We start from the raw sequence: 16,559 nt of genomic DNA, 5'->3' as shown, positions 1-16,559 counted from the left end.
CATGCAGGGTTAGTGGTGTAGACTTGTATAACGGGTTACAGATGGCTGAGTCTCTTTGATGTTTGGGGACTGAGTAGATGAGTTTTCCTGTCTCATAACCTGCATGGGGAAACATCTAAAGCTAACGGCACACCATCATTGTTTGAAGAACAGGATCCTGGACTCTGGCTGTGACAACTTCTTAGGGGGAGGAGTAGTGGTGTCACATATTAACTCCAAGTTGACCTGGTGGTGTGCGATGTAGTAAACGGTGCCAGCTGGCTAGACTCTTGTCACTAATTTGCTGAGGATGACACAGAAACAGGTATAGAAATCAGCGTTATCTCTAGACAATCTTTCTGGCCATTTTGTCTCCTCAGGGTTTGGTAGGATTGAAAGGAGAACGTGGTCCACCTGGAGGTGTTGGCTTCCCCGGGAGTCGTGGTGACATCGGCCCCCCGGGGCCCCCAGGAATCGGCTCCATTGGTCCCATTGGTGAAAAAGGACATGCAGGCTTTCCTGGAAACCCGGGGTCCCCAGGCCTTCCAGGTGAGACTTCAGGACCTGAGTGGGGAAACTTCAAGGTCACAGACACTGGCATCAGAGATGCAGGGTACACAGTGTTCCCTTGTCCCCACATGAGGGACGTGACTGGACAAGTCTGTCGGTGTTGTGTGCTTCATTTCTTCCTGTGCCAGCTCGTGCAGAGACCACGGACCAGCTCAAGTCAGCCTCTCGGGTAGGAGTGGGTGAAACACGAGGCTATTTTTATTTTAAAATCCATTTTCTGCTCCTTTTGGCTTCTGCTTTTCCAAGCAGTATACTGTTCACTCTCCATTGATGTTCAGGCATCTTACTTGCAGTCCTAGTCCCTGGTTGGCTTAGGTCGCTTGCTGACTGTCTTTTGAGTAGTTTATGCACCAACCCTAAGCATCGTGAAAAACAAAACAAAACAAAAGAAAACAAAAGCCCTCAGCACCTGCCCTCTCATGCTCTCTAACAGAATTTGTTAGAAAATCTACAGGAAAGATGTCATTGGTCCCAGGGTGACTGAGGGTGGCTGGACTCAGGGGAGGTGCATCCCTCTGCCTTGCATAAGTGGACGCTTGGAAATGTGACTTCACGCTGGCCTGAACAAGCTTATCGTGCATGAGACAACGTTGTACGGTGAGGGTAGAGGCCAGAAGTGGCTTGCCACAGAGGAGGAAGCAAGTATATGTATTGGGAAGGACTTAAAAAGCTACAAAGGTTGATGAAGGATTCAGGGTGATCAAAAACAGCGGTAAGGAGACCAAGAACAGAATCCTCAGGAAAGATTGTGCAGGCACAGTTACAGGGTGTCTCTGCCCTCACAGCTCTGGTGATGGCTTCCCTACCCGGGAGCGGTAGCCCAGGCTTCATCCGTTCCCGTCCTCATTAGAAACATTGTTTTCTTTAGCCATGTTCAAGGGTAAAGTCTAGGGGTGGCCATGTGGCCACTGTCGTCATTAGCACTGTCAGCACGGCTCTGTTGCTAGCTGTACTTTGTTAAGGTGCACCCAGAACATCTCCCTTACCCCTCCGCTGGAAAAGGGGAAGCCTGGAATAGCTTAGGAAGACCCCAGTGAACCAGAGAGAGAGAGAGAAAAGTCCATTACTTTTCCTCCTGGTTCTGAATTCAAATCAACAGCTTGCAGAAGCCAAGGAAAGAGTTAATCAGATTGGCAAGGAATCAGCAGCGTGGATCCTCGGGATCCAGGCACCACAGGGAAGAAGGGTCTAGAAGGAGGCGCTGCTGGTTTTGTTGACCAGCTGTCCACATTCTGGAGAGTTCCTTGCCCTCCTGACCCTGTCAGCTTCTGGATCCGAAAGCTGACCTTTGATCTGCAGAGCTGTGTTTATGTGGTAAACCGTAAAAGCCCGGATCCCAGGGGTTCGTGGCTAGCAGATGTGTGCCGGGGTCAGCTGGTTCTCACAGTCTGTGGTGAGAGGCAGATCAGCCTTTCCTGGAGGGTCCCTTGATCTGGAATTCCTGTGCTGGCCTGAGGAATCCCTGTGCATGCTCAGAGGAGCCTCGATCCTTTCTGAACAGCAGTGACTCTCTGGGCCTGAAAGTGGAGATGCTTGTGTTCCCCCAGGGGCCCTAGGACTGTGACACTGCGGGAATGAGGTGGTGCACAGTCACCCACTTACCTTCATGCTCTCGTGAGCAGGTGCAAATCCCAGCTAGGTAGAAAGCAAGGTTCTGTCTGCTGGAATGAAAATAGAGTGGTTTGGGGTCTTGTTGGTTTGTGTATTTGTTACTCTTGTCTTTTGGTTTTTATTTATTTTTATTTTTTTGGATAAGATAATCAAGAAATGACCCAGGGCCACCTTACTTTTTGTTATGGGAGGTTTTCCAACTCTCCAGGCCTTGAATGTGAAATTCTTATAGAATCCGGAGTCAAATAAATATTTTGGTTATTTGGTGACACACATCGTGGGTATCTCTGGTTGAGATTCTAGACATGCAACGAAGAAATGAGAAACCCAAGGGCTTTTCTGTGTAGGGGTTCAGGGTGCCTTAGAGGGTGGAGAGTGGTGGCCACAGCCTGTGCACCTGAGAGGGTGCAGGCCTCAGCTGGGGAGTGGTGGCCACAGCCTGTGCACCTGAGAGGGTGCAGGCCTCAGCTGGGGAGTGGTAGCCACAGCCTGTCCACCTGAGAGGGTGCAGGCCTCAGCTGGGGAGTAGTGGCCACAGCCTGTGCACCTGAGAGGGTGCAGGGCCTCAGCTGGGGAGTGGTGGCTACAGTCTGTGTCCTGAGAGGGTGCAGGGCCTCAGCTGGGGAGTGGTGGCCACAGCCTGTGTGTCCTGAGGGAATGCAGGCCTCAGCTGGGGGAGTGGTGGCTCCTTTGTACTGAGAGATTGCTGAGGCATGACATCACCCATGCTGTCTTCAGGAAGGCTGAGATGTGACAATGCCCATATATGATCCTGTTGATTTCCTCCCTCAGGTCCAAAGGGTGAAGCAGGAAAGGTTGTCCCACTCCCAGGTCCCCCTGGAGCTGCAGGACTCCCAGGATCCCCTGGGTTCCCTGGGCCACAAGGTACTGTTGGAGCTTAGCTTGTCTGGTTACCAAGGGCTCCCTTAGGCATGTCTCATACTGACCACTTGCCTTTCTAACCACAGGTGACCGAGGCCTCCCAGGAACCCCAGGACGGCCAGGCATCCCAGGAGAGAAGGGTGCTGTGGGCCAGCCAGGGATTGGATTTCCTGGGCTTCCCGGGCCCAAAGGTGAGCCTAGTGTGAAGCTGTGACCCTGGCCAGGAGACCAAATTGGGAAGGGCGTCCTGTCATTTAATGACTGGCCTGTGGTGAGAGTCTTGGTATCTGCCTCATGGGAACCTGTGAGAAGGAGAAGGCTCTGACACCCTCAGTCCCTCCATGTGTTCAGGCCACTCACCTGGCAGTGAACCCACCACCTCAGGCAATTGGCTAACGGGCATGGCATCGTCTTGCATGGGGGGGGGGGGCTGCTCCAGACACAGGTGGAGTCGAGGAATGCATACACTGCCACACACTGCCTCTACATTATATATTAAGTTACATCACTCAGTGCTCTGACAAAAATCACTGACAAAAGCAAGTTATGGAAGGAAGAAAGGGCTTGTCCTGACATACACTTGAGGGTACCTCAGGGTGAGGAAGGCCTGGCTGCTCACACTGTCAGGGAACAGAGCGAGATGGGTGCTGGGGCCCAGCTCACTGTCTCCCTTTCATTGTCAGTGACACAGCCCATGCGATGGTCCCACGTCCACCACGGGTCTCCTCGCCTCACCTCAGCAGCTCAGAAGCCCCTTACAGACATGCCGAGAGGTTTTGTCTCCCAGTTTGACAGTCACTGACACAAGTTAGGAGTGCGGGGAGGACCCTTGCATCGGTAATGGTTTTCTCCACTTTTCGCAACAGGTGTTGATGGCTTGCCTGGAGACACCGGCCTTCCCGGGAGTCCAGGTCGCCCTGGGTTTAACGGCTTACCTGGAAACCCAGGGCCACAAGGCCAGAAGGTGGGTACTGACCTGCCCAGGCTGCCTGGTCCTCACCCTTGTTAACTGGGCATATGATATATGGATTATTAATTTTGTAGGGTGGTTTATTTATTTTTTTAATGACATAGTGTACAGAGGCAGAAGGGAAAGCAATTGTCTCAGCTCTGTGAACACTTCTTGCCTCTTTGCTGTGTCCCAGTGTGAACTGTGTTTCTAACCGTGAGTGACGGTTGAGAGCCACTGTCAGAAAAGAAATACATCAACTAATACGTCAACTGGGAGGGCGGCACATAGGACATCCCAGTCAGGGCTGCTGTGGCTGTGAGGGCCACCCTGGTGGGCCTTTAGCAATGGTGTCTCCGGCTTCTACTCTTGGCATCCACAGAGCTCCTTCCGACTGTGACAACTAGAAACACAGCCCGCCCCGCCCCTTTGCCCAGCATGCCCTGGGTAGACATGATGCTGGCCCAACCTTGTGCTGTGTGATTTAGCAGTTTCCTCGCCCCCTCAGTGTCCACCTTCTGCATCTCCTTAGGTTGGATGGATGTTTTGGGGGGTGACTGGTGGTCATGCTTACCTGTACTGCTTAGAGGAAATTTCTGGAAGGCATAAATGTGAAGTGGGGGAAGGGCTGGGGGCTCTGGACCATTGCCCATGATGGGACCAGTCTGGGCTTGTCTTCATTCTCCTGAGAGCAAGCAAGTGTGACAGGTGACAGTGCTGAGCCAACAGTGATGATTCATTTGCTTCTGGTGTCTTGGGGATTTCCAGGGAGAACCTGGCATCGGGCTCCCAGGACTCAAAGGGCAGCCAGGCCTTCCAGGTATTCCTGGGACACCTGGAGAGAAGGGCAGCGTCGGGGGACCGGGCTTTCCTGGAGAACAAGGGCTGATCGGCCCCCCTGGACTCCAGGGGATCAGAGGTAATGTGTCAGGTGTCTGTTGGCTTTATGTGTCGTGCGCGCAGGCCACATTGATGGGGTGGGTGGTGAGACTCTGTGAGGGTTTTATGCCAGTGTCTGGATGGTGTACGGGATGAAATGCACTCTAGACTCCAATGTATTCCTGTCCTTCCTGGCAGGTGACCCGGGACCTGCCGGAGTTCAAGGCCCTGCAGGTCCACCAGGGGTTCCAGGGATAGGACCACCAGGTGCCATGGGCCCTCCTGGAGGGCAAGGACCACCAGGATCATCAGGTGATGTCATTATCCCTTCTTCAGAGCCTGTGAGGTGTGGGGTGAAAGGGGTGGTTAGCACAGTTGCCAAAATAAGGGGAGGGGTAAGTTATAGTTTATATATAGTTATGGTCTGGTTGTTGGCTTAATCTAAACCTGACAGATCCCCGTTATATCCTCCCACTGAGTCTGGTTAATGTGTCAAGGAAATCTGTTACGGGCTGGGTAGCACCTAAGATTTTATTTAACATAGTGTCTTCCTCTACCTGTTATCTTCGTTAGTGGCCTTACTAAGTTGTTGGTAATTTAAACTAATTGATTCTTTGTCTAGTTGTCTCTGTCCTTGTACCAATAATCCTAGGACTATGTTAGTGCCAGGGTGAAAGGGCAGAGTATCTAGCGAAAACCAGCCTGCACTGGCGGGGGCGAGTGGGTTTTACACGGGTTAATGATGATTACAATGGCTGCGAGAGAAGGGTTCTCTCTTTCGAGATGGCTTACCCTGAGCACTGGGCATCATTCAGGACCCCAATGCTGGCACATTCACACACTGTCCTCAGAAAGCAAGCCCCAGGATAAAGTCCATTCCAGAACATTCCATAACTTACTCCCCTTGTCCAACCTTAGGTCCACCTGGAGTCAAAGGAGAAAAAGGCTTCCCTGGCTTTCCAGGACTGGACATGCCTGGCCCCAAAGGAGACAAAGGCTCTCAAGGGCTCCCTGGCCTTACAGGACAGTCAGGGCTCCCTGGTCTCCCTGGACAGCAGGGGACTCCCGGAGTCCCAGGGTACCCAGGTAGGTGACGCCTGGGTGTGTCCTGGACCGTTGGAGAAGAAATATAGCTTCCTTCCTCCCTGCTCTCCCGACTCCTGGATGTTTGCTGTTTGAGGTCCGCGGAGGGACGTGCTCTGAGCATTCCTTTTGACTACAGGTTCTAAAGGTGAAATGGGCGTCATGGGAACCCCGGGACAACCAGGCTCACCAGGACCAGCAGGCACCCCAGGGTTACCTGGAGAAAAAGGTAGGTAGGAGGGTAAACGGCGTGCCAGCCGTGGTGTGTCATACCGCCTTGTACCTTTATTCCCTGAGAGCGCTGGGGAGTTCTTCCGCTGTCAGCCGTCACTTTTAGCTTTAAGAAGTGGATGGAAGAAACGCAGAAGGTGGCCCAAGGGGCTGGGAGACACCCCTCTCTCAGAGGGATGGCATCTATGCACTCACCCCCGTGCAGCATGGAGTGTGGGTGCGCAGTGCTGTGGCGGCTGAGCTGGTGTGCAGGAGACAGGAACGGCTGAGTTCCTCTCTGCAAGGAACTGTGGACTCTCCAGTAACACTGGGAGGCAAGTCCTGAGTCCTCGGAGCCATATTGCTAGAGCCCTCGTCACAGGCAAGCCCGGCTTGTATTTCTTATTCCCTGAAATACATCCAAAATCCTCTTCTTTTTTAAAAAGGAGCTGACTGTAAACATAAGGCATAATGGTGTCAGGGCGCAGAAGTTCTCCATTATATAACTGTTTACAATTGAGGGGCACCCAGGAGCGACAGAGGATAGAGAGGATTGAGAAAGGCGTTTAGAAAGGAGGGAAACGGGGTTCACGTAAGTGGCATCTTCTGGAATTATCAGCAGGTAATGAAGTTTAGAAGACAGCTTTGCCGTGTGCCCTGCAGTTATGTTCTCCACGTGACCCAAACTCTCGCCCACCAGTGTCAGCTTCTGGCACGTTCTAGTTTCTTCCCAACTTTGCAGGTTCCGGCTGGGAAGAGTGCCTCCTCGGACTAGGCCGGCTCTGGATCTCACCGGGTACTTGCTGCTCTTTCCTCTACAGGGGACCACGGCCTTCCAGGCTCCTCAGGCCCCAGGGGCGACCCCGGCTTCAAAGGCGATAAAGGGGACGTTGGGCTTCCGGGCATGCCAGGATCGATGGACCACGTGGACATGGGCAGCATGAAGGGACAGAAAGGAGACCAAGGAGAGAAAGGTGAGGGGGAGGAGGAGAGTCCTCAGGGACAGAGGTGACAGGCAGGCCTCGCTGCGGAGCCTGTTTCTCTATGAACACTGCATGCCCCTGTTCTTCTGCAACAGCTGCTTCCTAAGCAGATGTGGGGAGCTCACTTATGTTTGTCTGTGGCATACAGGACAAATTGGACCCACTGGCGATAAAGGTTCCCGAGGAGACCCTGGAACGCCAGGCGTGCCTGGGAAGGATGGGCAGGCAGGGCACCCTGGACAGCCAGGTAGGTGTGGACAGCATGGCCAGAGTCCGTGTCAAGGAACCAGCTTCCCTGTGCTTTCCATTGATGTTGACCTGTGGGAATTCCTCTGTCTGTGTAGGGCCTAAAGGTGACCCAGGTCTTAGCGGAACACCAGGATCCCCAGGACTTCCTGGACCCAAAGGATCAGTTGGAGGAATGGGCTTGCCAGGTAACTTGGATGTGGAGTCAACGTCTTTGTAACACACACTGTGCTCGTGGGCATGGTAGGGCGTCTGTGGCATGGTATTGTTCCCTAGGAGGGTGGAGGGCCTGGCAGCCGTGTCTCCAGTGTACAGTCTCCTGTCTTGGGTGGATGGCTTTTGGATGATGCTGTGATCCCTGCAAAAAATGAATAAGTCATACACACTGGGAGTCGGAGCTTCCTATGGACAAGTGGCTTCGTCAGGGAGGTGGTCCCCGGTGCAGGCTGGGGAGTGACAGCCCAAACTGGAAGCCTGCCTTCCCGTCCCCTCTCTAGTCTTTGTGAGGTGCTCCAATTACTTGGTGTAACATGGTAGGCTGCTGGCTGTATACCTGGGTCTGTATGCGGTAAACCCACATATGCGTGTGAGACCCCTCAGACTGTCAGGCACTCCTCTGAGCTGATGGCGTCATAAAGGTTCTTCATTGGTAGAATTCTCTCTCTCTTTATACAATGATAATGTCTAAAAGGCAGAGAAGGAACATTTCCCAGGGTGGCTCTGAGGCCGCTTGCCTGAGGACCCCCAGCTGTTTTGTTGGCTGACTGCTAGACAGGGTGGTTTGTGTTCAGTGTTAGTGGCATGAAGTTCAAGTTCTATTGTCTGTGTCACCAGGTATGCCTGGACAAAAAGGAGTGCCGGGCATCCCTGGCTCACAGGGCATCCCTGGCTCACCTGGAGAGAAAGGGGCTAAAGGAGAGAAAGGGCAGTCTGGTCTGCCCGGCATTGGGATTCCTGGGCGGCCTGGTGACAAGGTGAGCGCCTTTGCTCATGCAAACTCCTCTGTCTCTGGACACGCCCTTCTCCCAGCACATTCACGAACTGTGACACGACGCCCCTTGCAACTAACTCAGTCATATTCTCCTGCTTCTACGCACTGCCTTTTCTCCCCGGGGGGGGGGGGGGGGGGACTCTATCTGTGAGAGGTGACAGTGGCTGTATATCCCAGGGGGCAAGAAGTGGGGTTGGCTGAGGGACTTGGCGGACGGAAAGGAGACGTGTCAGCTCTGTCTCTCAGACGCGGACTTCATTTCTTTTCTGGGAAGCCTAGCAGATGCAGTTCTGCCACATGATGCTCACAGCATCAGAATTTGTTACCTGGATGGTGCTTCCAGACCTGGAGCTAATACGCTTGCTTCCTCCTCACAGGGAGACCAGGGGCTTACAGGTTTCCCAGGCAGCCCTGGAGAGAAGGGACAGAAAGGCAGTGTTGGGACCCCAGGGATGCCGGGGTCCCCAGGCCCAAGAGGTTCTCCAGGGAGCATCGGCCATCCAGGTAGGGGGGCAGTGCTGGGCTACCTCTGTGTTGTGAGTTACAGATGGGGAAAGCTCACGTGCACACAACTTCTGAACTTCCGTTTTCTCTTTAGGAAGCCCAGGCCTGCCTGGAGAGAAGGGAGACAAAGGTCTCCCAGGCCTGGATGGCATTCCCGGCATCAAAGGAGAGGCAGGTAGGCACCATTTACTGGCACTTGGGCAGGCGGATGAGGAACACCCAGGCTTCATGGAGGTGGGGGGGTGTCTTGGCCTCTCAGGAGACTCCTTCACTGTGAAGCGTCCCTAGTATGCTGTTCGGGGTCTGGCATTACCTGGTTCTATCCCTCCACTTTCAAATCCACAGTTTGTAGGGTGTTCATGGGGGGGGTGTTGGGGGGCGGTGGGGACGGTGAAGCCAGCATCTCCAAGCTGCTTTTGAAATGAGATGGCCACTTTCCTCCTTTCCCTGTGGGAGCCCTGGCTGGGCCTTATGCTGTTCCACGCAGCAGAGAGGATCCTGCTGGAGGGGTGTCAGAACTGGCTTCAGGGATGTCAGGCTCATGCAGGGAACAGCTCTGTACAGTGTCTGAAAGGGGTCATTTCGCAGAAGCCAGAGCACTAAGAGGGTCCCCATGAGTGACTACGTTGTTTCTCCCCAAGGTCTCCCTGGGACTCCTGGCCCCACAGGCCCGGCTGGCCAGAAGGGAGAGCCAGGCAGTGATGGGATCCCCGGGTCGGCAGGAGAGAAGGGAGAAACGGGTGAGTCCTTTTCCTACTTCCCAGCAGACGTCATGCCGTCTGCTCCAGACAGACTGTACGCCATGCTGAACAAGTTCAGAAGCGCCGGAGCTGTGTTCCCCGAAGTTCCAAATGCATAGACGTGGACACGAGGGACGGGACTGGGTGTGGCAGGGATGCCCAGTTTCTTCCGAGAGAGCTGCTCTTCTCTTGCGAGTGGGTCCAGGAGACACAGGCACAGCACTTTGTGGGAAAGACACCTCCGTTGCTGTTTCCCCTGTGTTCTCTATGACAAAACAAGAGGAAAAGAAAATTCCTCTGCCTGGCATGTCCCCCAGTTGGGGAAGGGATCCTGGCCTCTGAGGGTCTGGGGCTTGGGGGTTACTGCTGCTTCGTGCATCTGCTCCTGTTGCTGATGGGAAGAGCTGTACCTTGGCGCGACTGCTGGTTTTCAGCTGTAACAGTGGCAGTTTGAGACAGGTGACCTTGAGTGGAGCTGGGCAGGACTGGAGCAGCGGGGGCTCCTCGCTGTTACTGCTGGCTGGTCTTCCGTTCCCTTTCTCATCCTCTACAAAGATAATCTACAGGAAACCATTCTGCCTTCTCCTCCATCTGAATTCCTTCTCTACCCACTGCTGTGCGCAGCCAGCTCTCTTCCCCGCTGCCCGACCCTCTGTCCTTCTCTCGCCTCCTTTGAGAGGGATGCGGAGTTGAATGGTCATCTGAGGAAAGCCAGTCTGTGTATCCCCACAGCAATTGTTGCTACCCATGATTTATGGGGGGCGGTGTTCTGGCCCACATAGACCCTGAGAGTAGGAGTCTCCCCCTATTGCTGTCCCTCACAGTCCTTGGCTTTATGTGGCTGTGGTTGGCAGCAGCCGGCGGCAGCATCGGCTGATATCAGCTCCTGAAGGTGTGGAGACCCTCAGCCCCTCAGTAGCTAGTGCCACAGCTGTCAGGCCCAGAGTGTCTGTGACCCTTGGCTCTTAAAGCATTGCAGGCTCCTGGAATTCTGGCAACAAGGGTCTACTGTTTCCAACTGTTATTTTTCTCTGCTGCTTCTGCTCTCTGTCTTTCTTGCCCTCTGAAGCTCTCCAGCCACTCTCTGGTCTCTGCTGCCGCGGTCTCCTCTTGTGTTCTCAGCTCAGTCCGTTCTATTAGTGATAAACGTCAAACCTGTGCAAGAAGCCTGGCCTGACAAAGTGAGACCTGCCACAAATAATAAATAAGAGTAGGCAAGAAAAGGCCACTCAGAGGAATCCTCTTGATGAACACCAGGGGGCAGCAGACTAGAGTAAGGGGCCAAGCTTCAGCTTAGGCAGCTGGGGGTGGGGTGGGGCCAGGAGGTGTGTCAAGGTTATTTGCACCAATCACAGGCCTTCCTTTCTGCTGGGCCGCCAGTGGCAGGGGCTTCTTCTGTGGCCTGGGTGAAGATGGCTTCAGGGTCCTTTAGAATTTCCTGGGTCTTGACTTGCTATGTTCTGAGACTTGGTCAGGCCATCTGGAGCCACTGGAGCATCCTCAGACTGTAAGGGATCCAGACAGCCAGGCGGCACTCAGGGCTCCACTGGGTCTCAGAAATGGGTCAGCTTGGCTGATGGACTCCCTGTTCGAGGCTTTATGGCTGCCTGTGTCCATAGAGATAGCATGGTAAAGTCTTAAAAGCTAGACAGAGAACTCTCAATTCTGGCAGCAGCGAACAGGATGTGGTAGCGTCTGCCAGGGCCTCGCTGTGTTTACCCTTCTGCCCTAGTGCCCAGGGGAGGTGAACCTGTTAGTGCAGGTCATTCCTGTCCAGCACCTCAGTGATCTGGGCAGAAAGGTCCTTAGGGAGGCTGCACAGGACAGGGACATACCCTCCCTCCTGTGTTCCTCGTACCCTCAAAGTGACATGTGATGTCAGAGAAAAACGGGACCTTGCCTCCCGCTGTCTCTGCAGCTGAGTGAGAGCCATGTTGTTTTCCGTCTTCATCCTGTAGGTCTACCAGGAAGAGGCTTACCGGGATACCCAGGGAACAAAGGAGACAAAGGTAACGCTCTTAGCTTCACACCTTTGTGTCTGTTGCCGTTGCTTTACTAGGAGGGCAGGAACTACTGTCCACTCCACATGTCCCCCTTAGCAAGGCGGTGACTGATAAATGTCCTCCGATTACACCATCTAATTCACCGTTGGCATTCACATGGTACATGCCAAATACCATATGATATTATTATTGCTTAAGTTTTGAGTAACATGTAAACATAGGTTCCCATCCCTTGTGATATCTAAGTTTCTTGTAAGCTGCCATAGGGGTACTGGGAATTGAACCTGGGTCCTCTGCGAGAGCAATAAGTATTCTCAACCACTGAGCCATCTATTCAGCCCTTACTTTCTTATTTAAAAAAAAATAGCTTTATTGGGGGTAGCATTACCACATAATAGACAGCACATATTTAATCTTCCATTCTTTAAGTTTTTACTCATGTATGTACCCATGGAACCATTGCATTCTGGGTAGTGTCATTCCTTTTACCCCATCACTGCTCCACTGCTCCTGACCCTTTATCCTGTACCATGATCCTCTGAGACCCTCTCCTAAGCAAGCACCCATCTCAATTTAGGAGCCATGAATGACCTTGTGTCTCCCACAAGTTCATGCAAGCACACTTGGATAGCTTGCACTTTTTATAGCCTGGCTTCTTCCCAGTGTATCTGGTTTGCAGTCTTCCTGTTATTTGTATTAGCAGTTCACGTGTTTGGCAGGGTGTCCCATTGCATCCTGGTAACAGCTCGCTCTGTCCGAGTCTTGGGATGAGCGGGCCCTTGGGTTTAGTAATACAGTTGCTTACACACTTGAGAGCACACATCAGATTCGCATGTAAGATCCCCGGCTGTCAGTGTGGTGTGGCCTCTCTGTGGTCTGTGCTCCTCTGGTCACCATCGTCTCCCTATCTCTTGTGCAGGTTCCAAGGGGGAAGTGGGTTTCCCCGGATCAGCTGGAAGTCCAGGAATTCCTGGAGCCAAAGGCGAGCAAGGATTCATGGGTCCTCCGGGCCCTCAAGGACAACCGGGCATACCTGGCACCCCTGGTCACCCTGTAGAGGGGCCCAAAGGAGACCGAGGACCTCAGGGTCAACCTGGCCTGCCAGGTAAGGGCTTTCCCCCAGACAAAGCTCAAGCTGTCAGCTCAGAACTGCACTTTGCCCCTCTACTGGTCTTTGTGGCTTCCTTCCTGTTGAGGCATTTAGGTAGAGAGCTTCTGGAAAGAAAATGACTGAGAGAGATGCCACACAGGTGCCATTTGGGTTCTTGCTTTAATCTACGCAGAGCTCTCATGCTCCCCTGAGCCTGCCCGCTGTGGTGGTGTTATTGGGGCGTTTTGGAAGCCTTCGAAGTGTCATTTACATAAACACTGCAATGAAGATGTATATCTCAAGCTTTTAACCATGGGACTTTATTATTTATTACTTTAGTGGTACTGGGGTTGGACCACAGGCTTTGTGTGTGCTAGGCTTCACTTTACTATTGTGTTTCATATTATTATCATCTTATTACCATCATTATTTTGAGGCGGGCTCTCACTAAGTTGTCCGCGCTGGCCTCGAACTCACTCACTCTAGCCCAATACAAGTGAACTTGGTTTCCTGATGCTTCAGCCTCTGGTATAGCTGGGATGATAGACCTGGGCCAACAGCAGACAGGGCCGTTTGGGTGCTGGGTCTGGTGTTTACGTGAGCATTTGCCATTTCTTAGAGGCCTGTTGCTCTACAAGGCCGCTGCCCCATAGCCCAGGGACAGAGTCCACTGTAGTACCCGCCCGTCTTACCTCTGTGTCTTTTGTTGTTTACATTAGGGCATCCGGGACCTGTGGGGCCTCCAGGGTTCCCAGGAGCCAATGGGCCAAAAGGTGAGAAGGGAAATCCAGGTTGGCCAGGAACTCCAGGGCTTCCAGGCCCTAAAGGAGACCCAGGATTCCAAGGCATGCCGGTGAGTGCTTGCGTATAGAAACATTTTCAAGAGTACCATATGTGCGTATGCACGTATACACGCGTGTGACACTCCCCAGCCCCTTAACGCAGTTCCTTTATTTGGCACCAGTGCAAGAAACTATTACAGCATTTTTTTTTACAATCAATTTTATAGGAATCGTGCTATACTGCTGCAAATTATAGTTCAGTGCCCAACTTTATAACGTATTTACAAATTCAGTGCATATGTTCAGTGGTTTGGTAAAGTACAATTCTGTCAGCCAGCTTCTAGGGTTGACAGAGGGACAGGTGTAGTGCAGAGGATGCCCTGGGCTAGTCTGCGGGACTTGTAGCTCATGAACCACCAACAGTGTGTGTGTGTGTGTGTGTGTGTGTGTGTGTGTGTGTGTGTGTGTATGTGTATGTGTTTGTGTCTACTTCCATGGCAAGTGTCCATGGCACTCTGGCTGTGTTCGTGCCATCATGCTGGTGGGTGGAGGCAGTGGCTACAAACTCAAAGGAGCTTACTGTGGATATGGACAAATAGAAGGAGATCAGGAACCAATGTTAGCAACATCTTTTCCTTGTGTTACCACCCACATTTAAGGAATTGTAAGACCCTGTCAGCTCACGAACTCACGTGTAGAACGCAGAGGGGCTTTCCTCCTGACACAGTACACAGGGTACTGAGCGTGGTGTCGGCAGGCATCTCCTGCTCACTTCCTTTGTGTGTTTAGGGCATTGGTGGCTCTCCAGGGATCACAGGCTCAAAGGGAGACATGGGACCGCCCGGTGTTCCAGGATTTCAAGGTAAGACAGTGACATCTGAGCCTCACAGCCTTGCTGTTGAGGGAACACTGTTCCAAAGGCCTCCCAAGCATAATGCGTCCATGTTCAGATGCCAGCATGGCCATGGCAAGAGAGCATGCTATCTTCAAGTTAAAAATGCAGCGATTTCCCTGGTTTTGAGACAAGGTCTTGCTGTCTGTCCCAGACTGACCTCAAGCTAATGACTGCCCTCATGCCTCAACCCCCTGAGTGCTGGGATCGCAGCTAACAATGGCTCCATGTGGCATTCCAGTCTGTGAGCACCCATGGGTGGCCGACTAAAGGCGTTCTGATTTCCCTAATTAAGAACCAGTGGGTCACATATGACTCAGTCATTTGAGTCTCAAGAAGAAGTTGTGGTGAGGGCGGGCGTCCCCCTCTGTTACAGACCTAGAGGAGGGGAATAGGGTGAAAGTGGGAGGGAGGAACGGGAGGATACAAGGGATGAGATAACAATTGAGATGTAATCTGAGTAAATTCATTAAATAAAAAAAAAAGACAAGTTGTGGCTTTCGGCCACTTGTTAGTTTATCAGTGAGTGTAGTCAGCAAACATGTCCTGATGCTAGCAGCTCCCACACACCATGGTTACCACAGAGTCAGAGTAACCTGATGGGCAAATAAAAACAAAACAAACAAAACAAACCAAAACAAAGCCCTCAGGCTGTAGGCGTCTGTGACCTCTGACTCCATCACATGCCCCTGCCCTGATTGCCTCTGCCATATAAGCTGCTTATAGAGTAATGGTTTCCAGATTTAGAAAGAAAAGCTTTGCAAGACGCTGCAGCTGAAAAATTAACATGTTTCCTTCCTTGAACCTGAATGGGAATGTGTTCACTGCATGTGTTTGCATACATGTTATATGTATGCATATGAGTATGTCTGCATGCACACATGGGGGTGCAGCTATGTGTCTGTTTTTACATATATGTGTGCCTGCCTATGTACATGTGTGTCAGGATGCACCCCCTATATCTTGCCTATGATTGAAAGCTGTATGCAAAGATAACATCCTTTCCCCACACAGGTCAGAAGGGTCTCCCTGGCCTACAGGGAGTGAAAGGAGACCAGGGAGATCAAGGCATACCCGGCCCTAAAGGTAGGTGAATTGTTCACGCACGAGGCTTTATCAGTGATCTGGGGAGGTGCAGACGCTACCAAACATACAGGATTTGAGGGGTTGATGTCGATGAGTAGAAAAATCAGCAGAAAATGGTCATTAGAAACTTAAGGACTCTGTTAGAGTTTCTGCATCTACCTTCATAGTGGAATTGTTCAATGTGCGACTCAGAGAGTCCAGAAGAGTGGACAGGGACCCGGCTGAACAACAGCTTTGTGCTAGGTTATCCAGCATGGTGCACAGGCATTGACCTGCTGACCTGGGGTAGCTTGTGCTGTGCCCACAGGTGGTGCCAAGCGTGAGCAGGGTGGAGGCTCTTAGCTTCCACAATGGAGTAGAGTATAGGGTTCAGAGTTCAAGGTCTTTAGCTTAGTTAAACAAGAAAGATGCACTACACAGTGAATGTGTGTGCTTGGTGACGCTCTGTGCCTGTGTGTCTGATGATGTGATGGTAGCTACCGAAGCAGCTTTTGGTCACCCTGCTGACAGTGAGACTGACCCTCTGCTGTCATTCCCACAGGTCTCCAAGGGCCTCCTGGGCCCCCAGGTCCCTACGATGTCATCAAAGGAGAACCAGGGCTCCCTGGTCCTGAGGGTCCTCCTGGTCTAAAAGGGCTCCAGGGACCCCCAGGTCCAAAAGGACAGCAAGGTGAGGCCTTGGGTTGTGCAGGTGCCTGTTATGTGTGTGTGTATGGGGGGGGGGAGTTCCTATCTCCTATGTGTTAGGACAGAGTCTGACCCCTGGTTGATGATACAAACATGATTAAATAGGACTTTCTTTAAAGTATGCCAGACATGATAAAGATTTTGAAAGACACCCACTACCTCAAAAAAAAAAAAAAAATACAGGAAGGCAGGCTTACAACTCAATACATTTAGACTTAGTTAGAAACACCCAGAACCTTGCTTGGCAGGGCAGCTGGTACGGTGGAGCAGCAGGCTCCCACGGGCTGCTGGGATTGCTACTCGCAGAGCAACCTGTGAGCCCTGTCTATGAGCCAAAGCCTTGAGCTTCCTTCCCTGTGTCTCCAGTACACGCCCCTCTCGCCCCTGCTGCT

General features: G+C 52.3%; 1 protein-coding gene across 1 annotated transcript in view; it reads left to right on the top strand.

Annotated features, from left to right (window-relative positions):
- Window positions 1–16,559, top strand: part of COL4A1 (collagen type IV alpha 1 chain) — a 109,503-nt gene that overhangs the window by 83,571 nt on the left and 9,373 nt on the right. Inside the window, exons 26-46 of the mRNA XM_084759271.1 lie at window positions 360–528; window positions 2,953–3,045; window positions 3,129–3,233; window positions 3,909–4,006; window positions 4,760–4,910; window positions 5,069–5,182; window positions 5,789–5,956; window positions 6,093–6,182; window positions 6,985–7,137; window positions 7,295–7,393; window positions 7,491–7,580; window positions 8,227–8,366; window positions 8,761–8,887; window positions 8,982–9,062; window positions 9,529–9,627; window positions 11,586–11,636; window positions 12,550–12,735; window positions 13,440–13,573; window positions 14,292–14,364; window positions 15,409–15,480; window positions 16,022–16,150. Of these exons, the coding sequence (XP_084615397.1) occupies window positions 360–528; window positions 2,953–3,045; window positions 3,129–3,233; window positions 3,909–4,006; window positions 4,760–4,910; window positions 5,069–5,182; window positions 5,789–5,956; window positions 6,093–6,182; window positions 6,985–7,137; window positions 7,295–7,393; window positions 7,491–7,580; window positions 8,227–8,366; window positions 8,761–8,887; window positions 8,982–9,062; window positions 9,529–9,627; window positions 11,586–11,636; window positions 12,550–12,735; window positions 13,440–13,573; window positions 14,292–14,364; window positions 15,409–15,480; window positions 16,022–16,150 (2,422 nt within the window). The remainder of the gene's footprint in view (window positions 1–359; window positions 529–2,952; window positions 3,046–3,128; window positions 3,234–3,908; window positions 4,007–4,759; window positions 4,911–5,068; window positions 5,183–5,788; window positions 5,957–6,092; window positions 6,183–6,984; window positions 7,138–7,294; window positions 7,394–7,490; window positions 7,581–8,226; window positions 8,367–8,760; window positions 8,888–8,981; window positions 9,063–9,528; window positions 9,628–11,585; window positions 11,637–12,549; window positions 12,736–13,439; window positions 13,574–14,291; window positions 14,365–15,408; window positions 15,481–16,021; window positions 16,151–16,559) is intronic.

This window comes from Acomys minous (genome assembly GCF_964271855.1).
Source record: "Acomys minous genome assembly, chromosome: 15".
NCBI classification, from domain to species: Eukaryota; Metazoa; Chordata; class Mammalia; order Rodentia; family Muridae; genus Acomys; species Acomys minous.
Note: the sequence above shows the minus strand (reverse complement) of the source record. Positions and strands in the feature narration are given on the sequence as shown.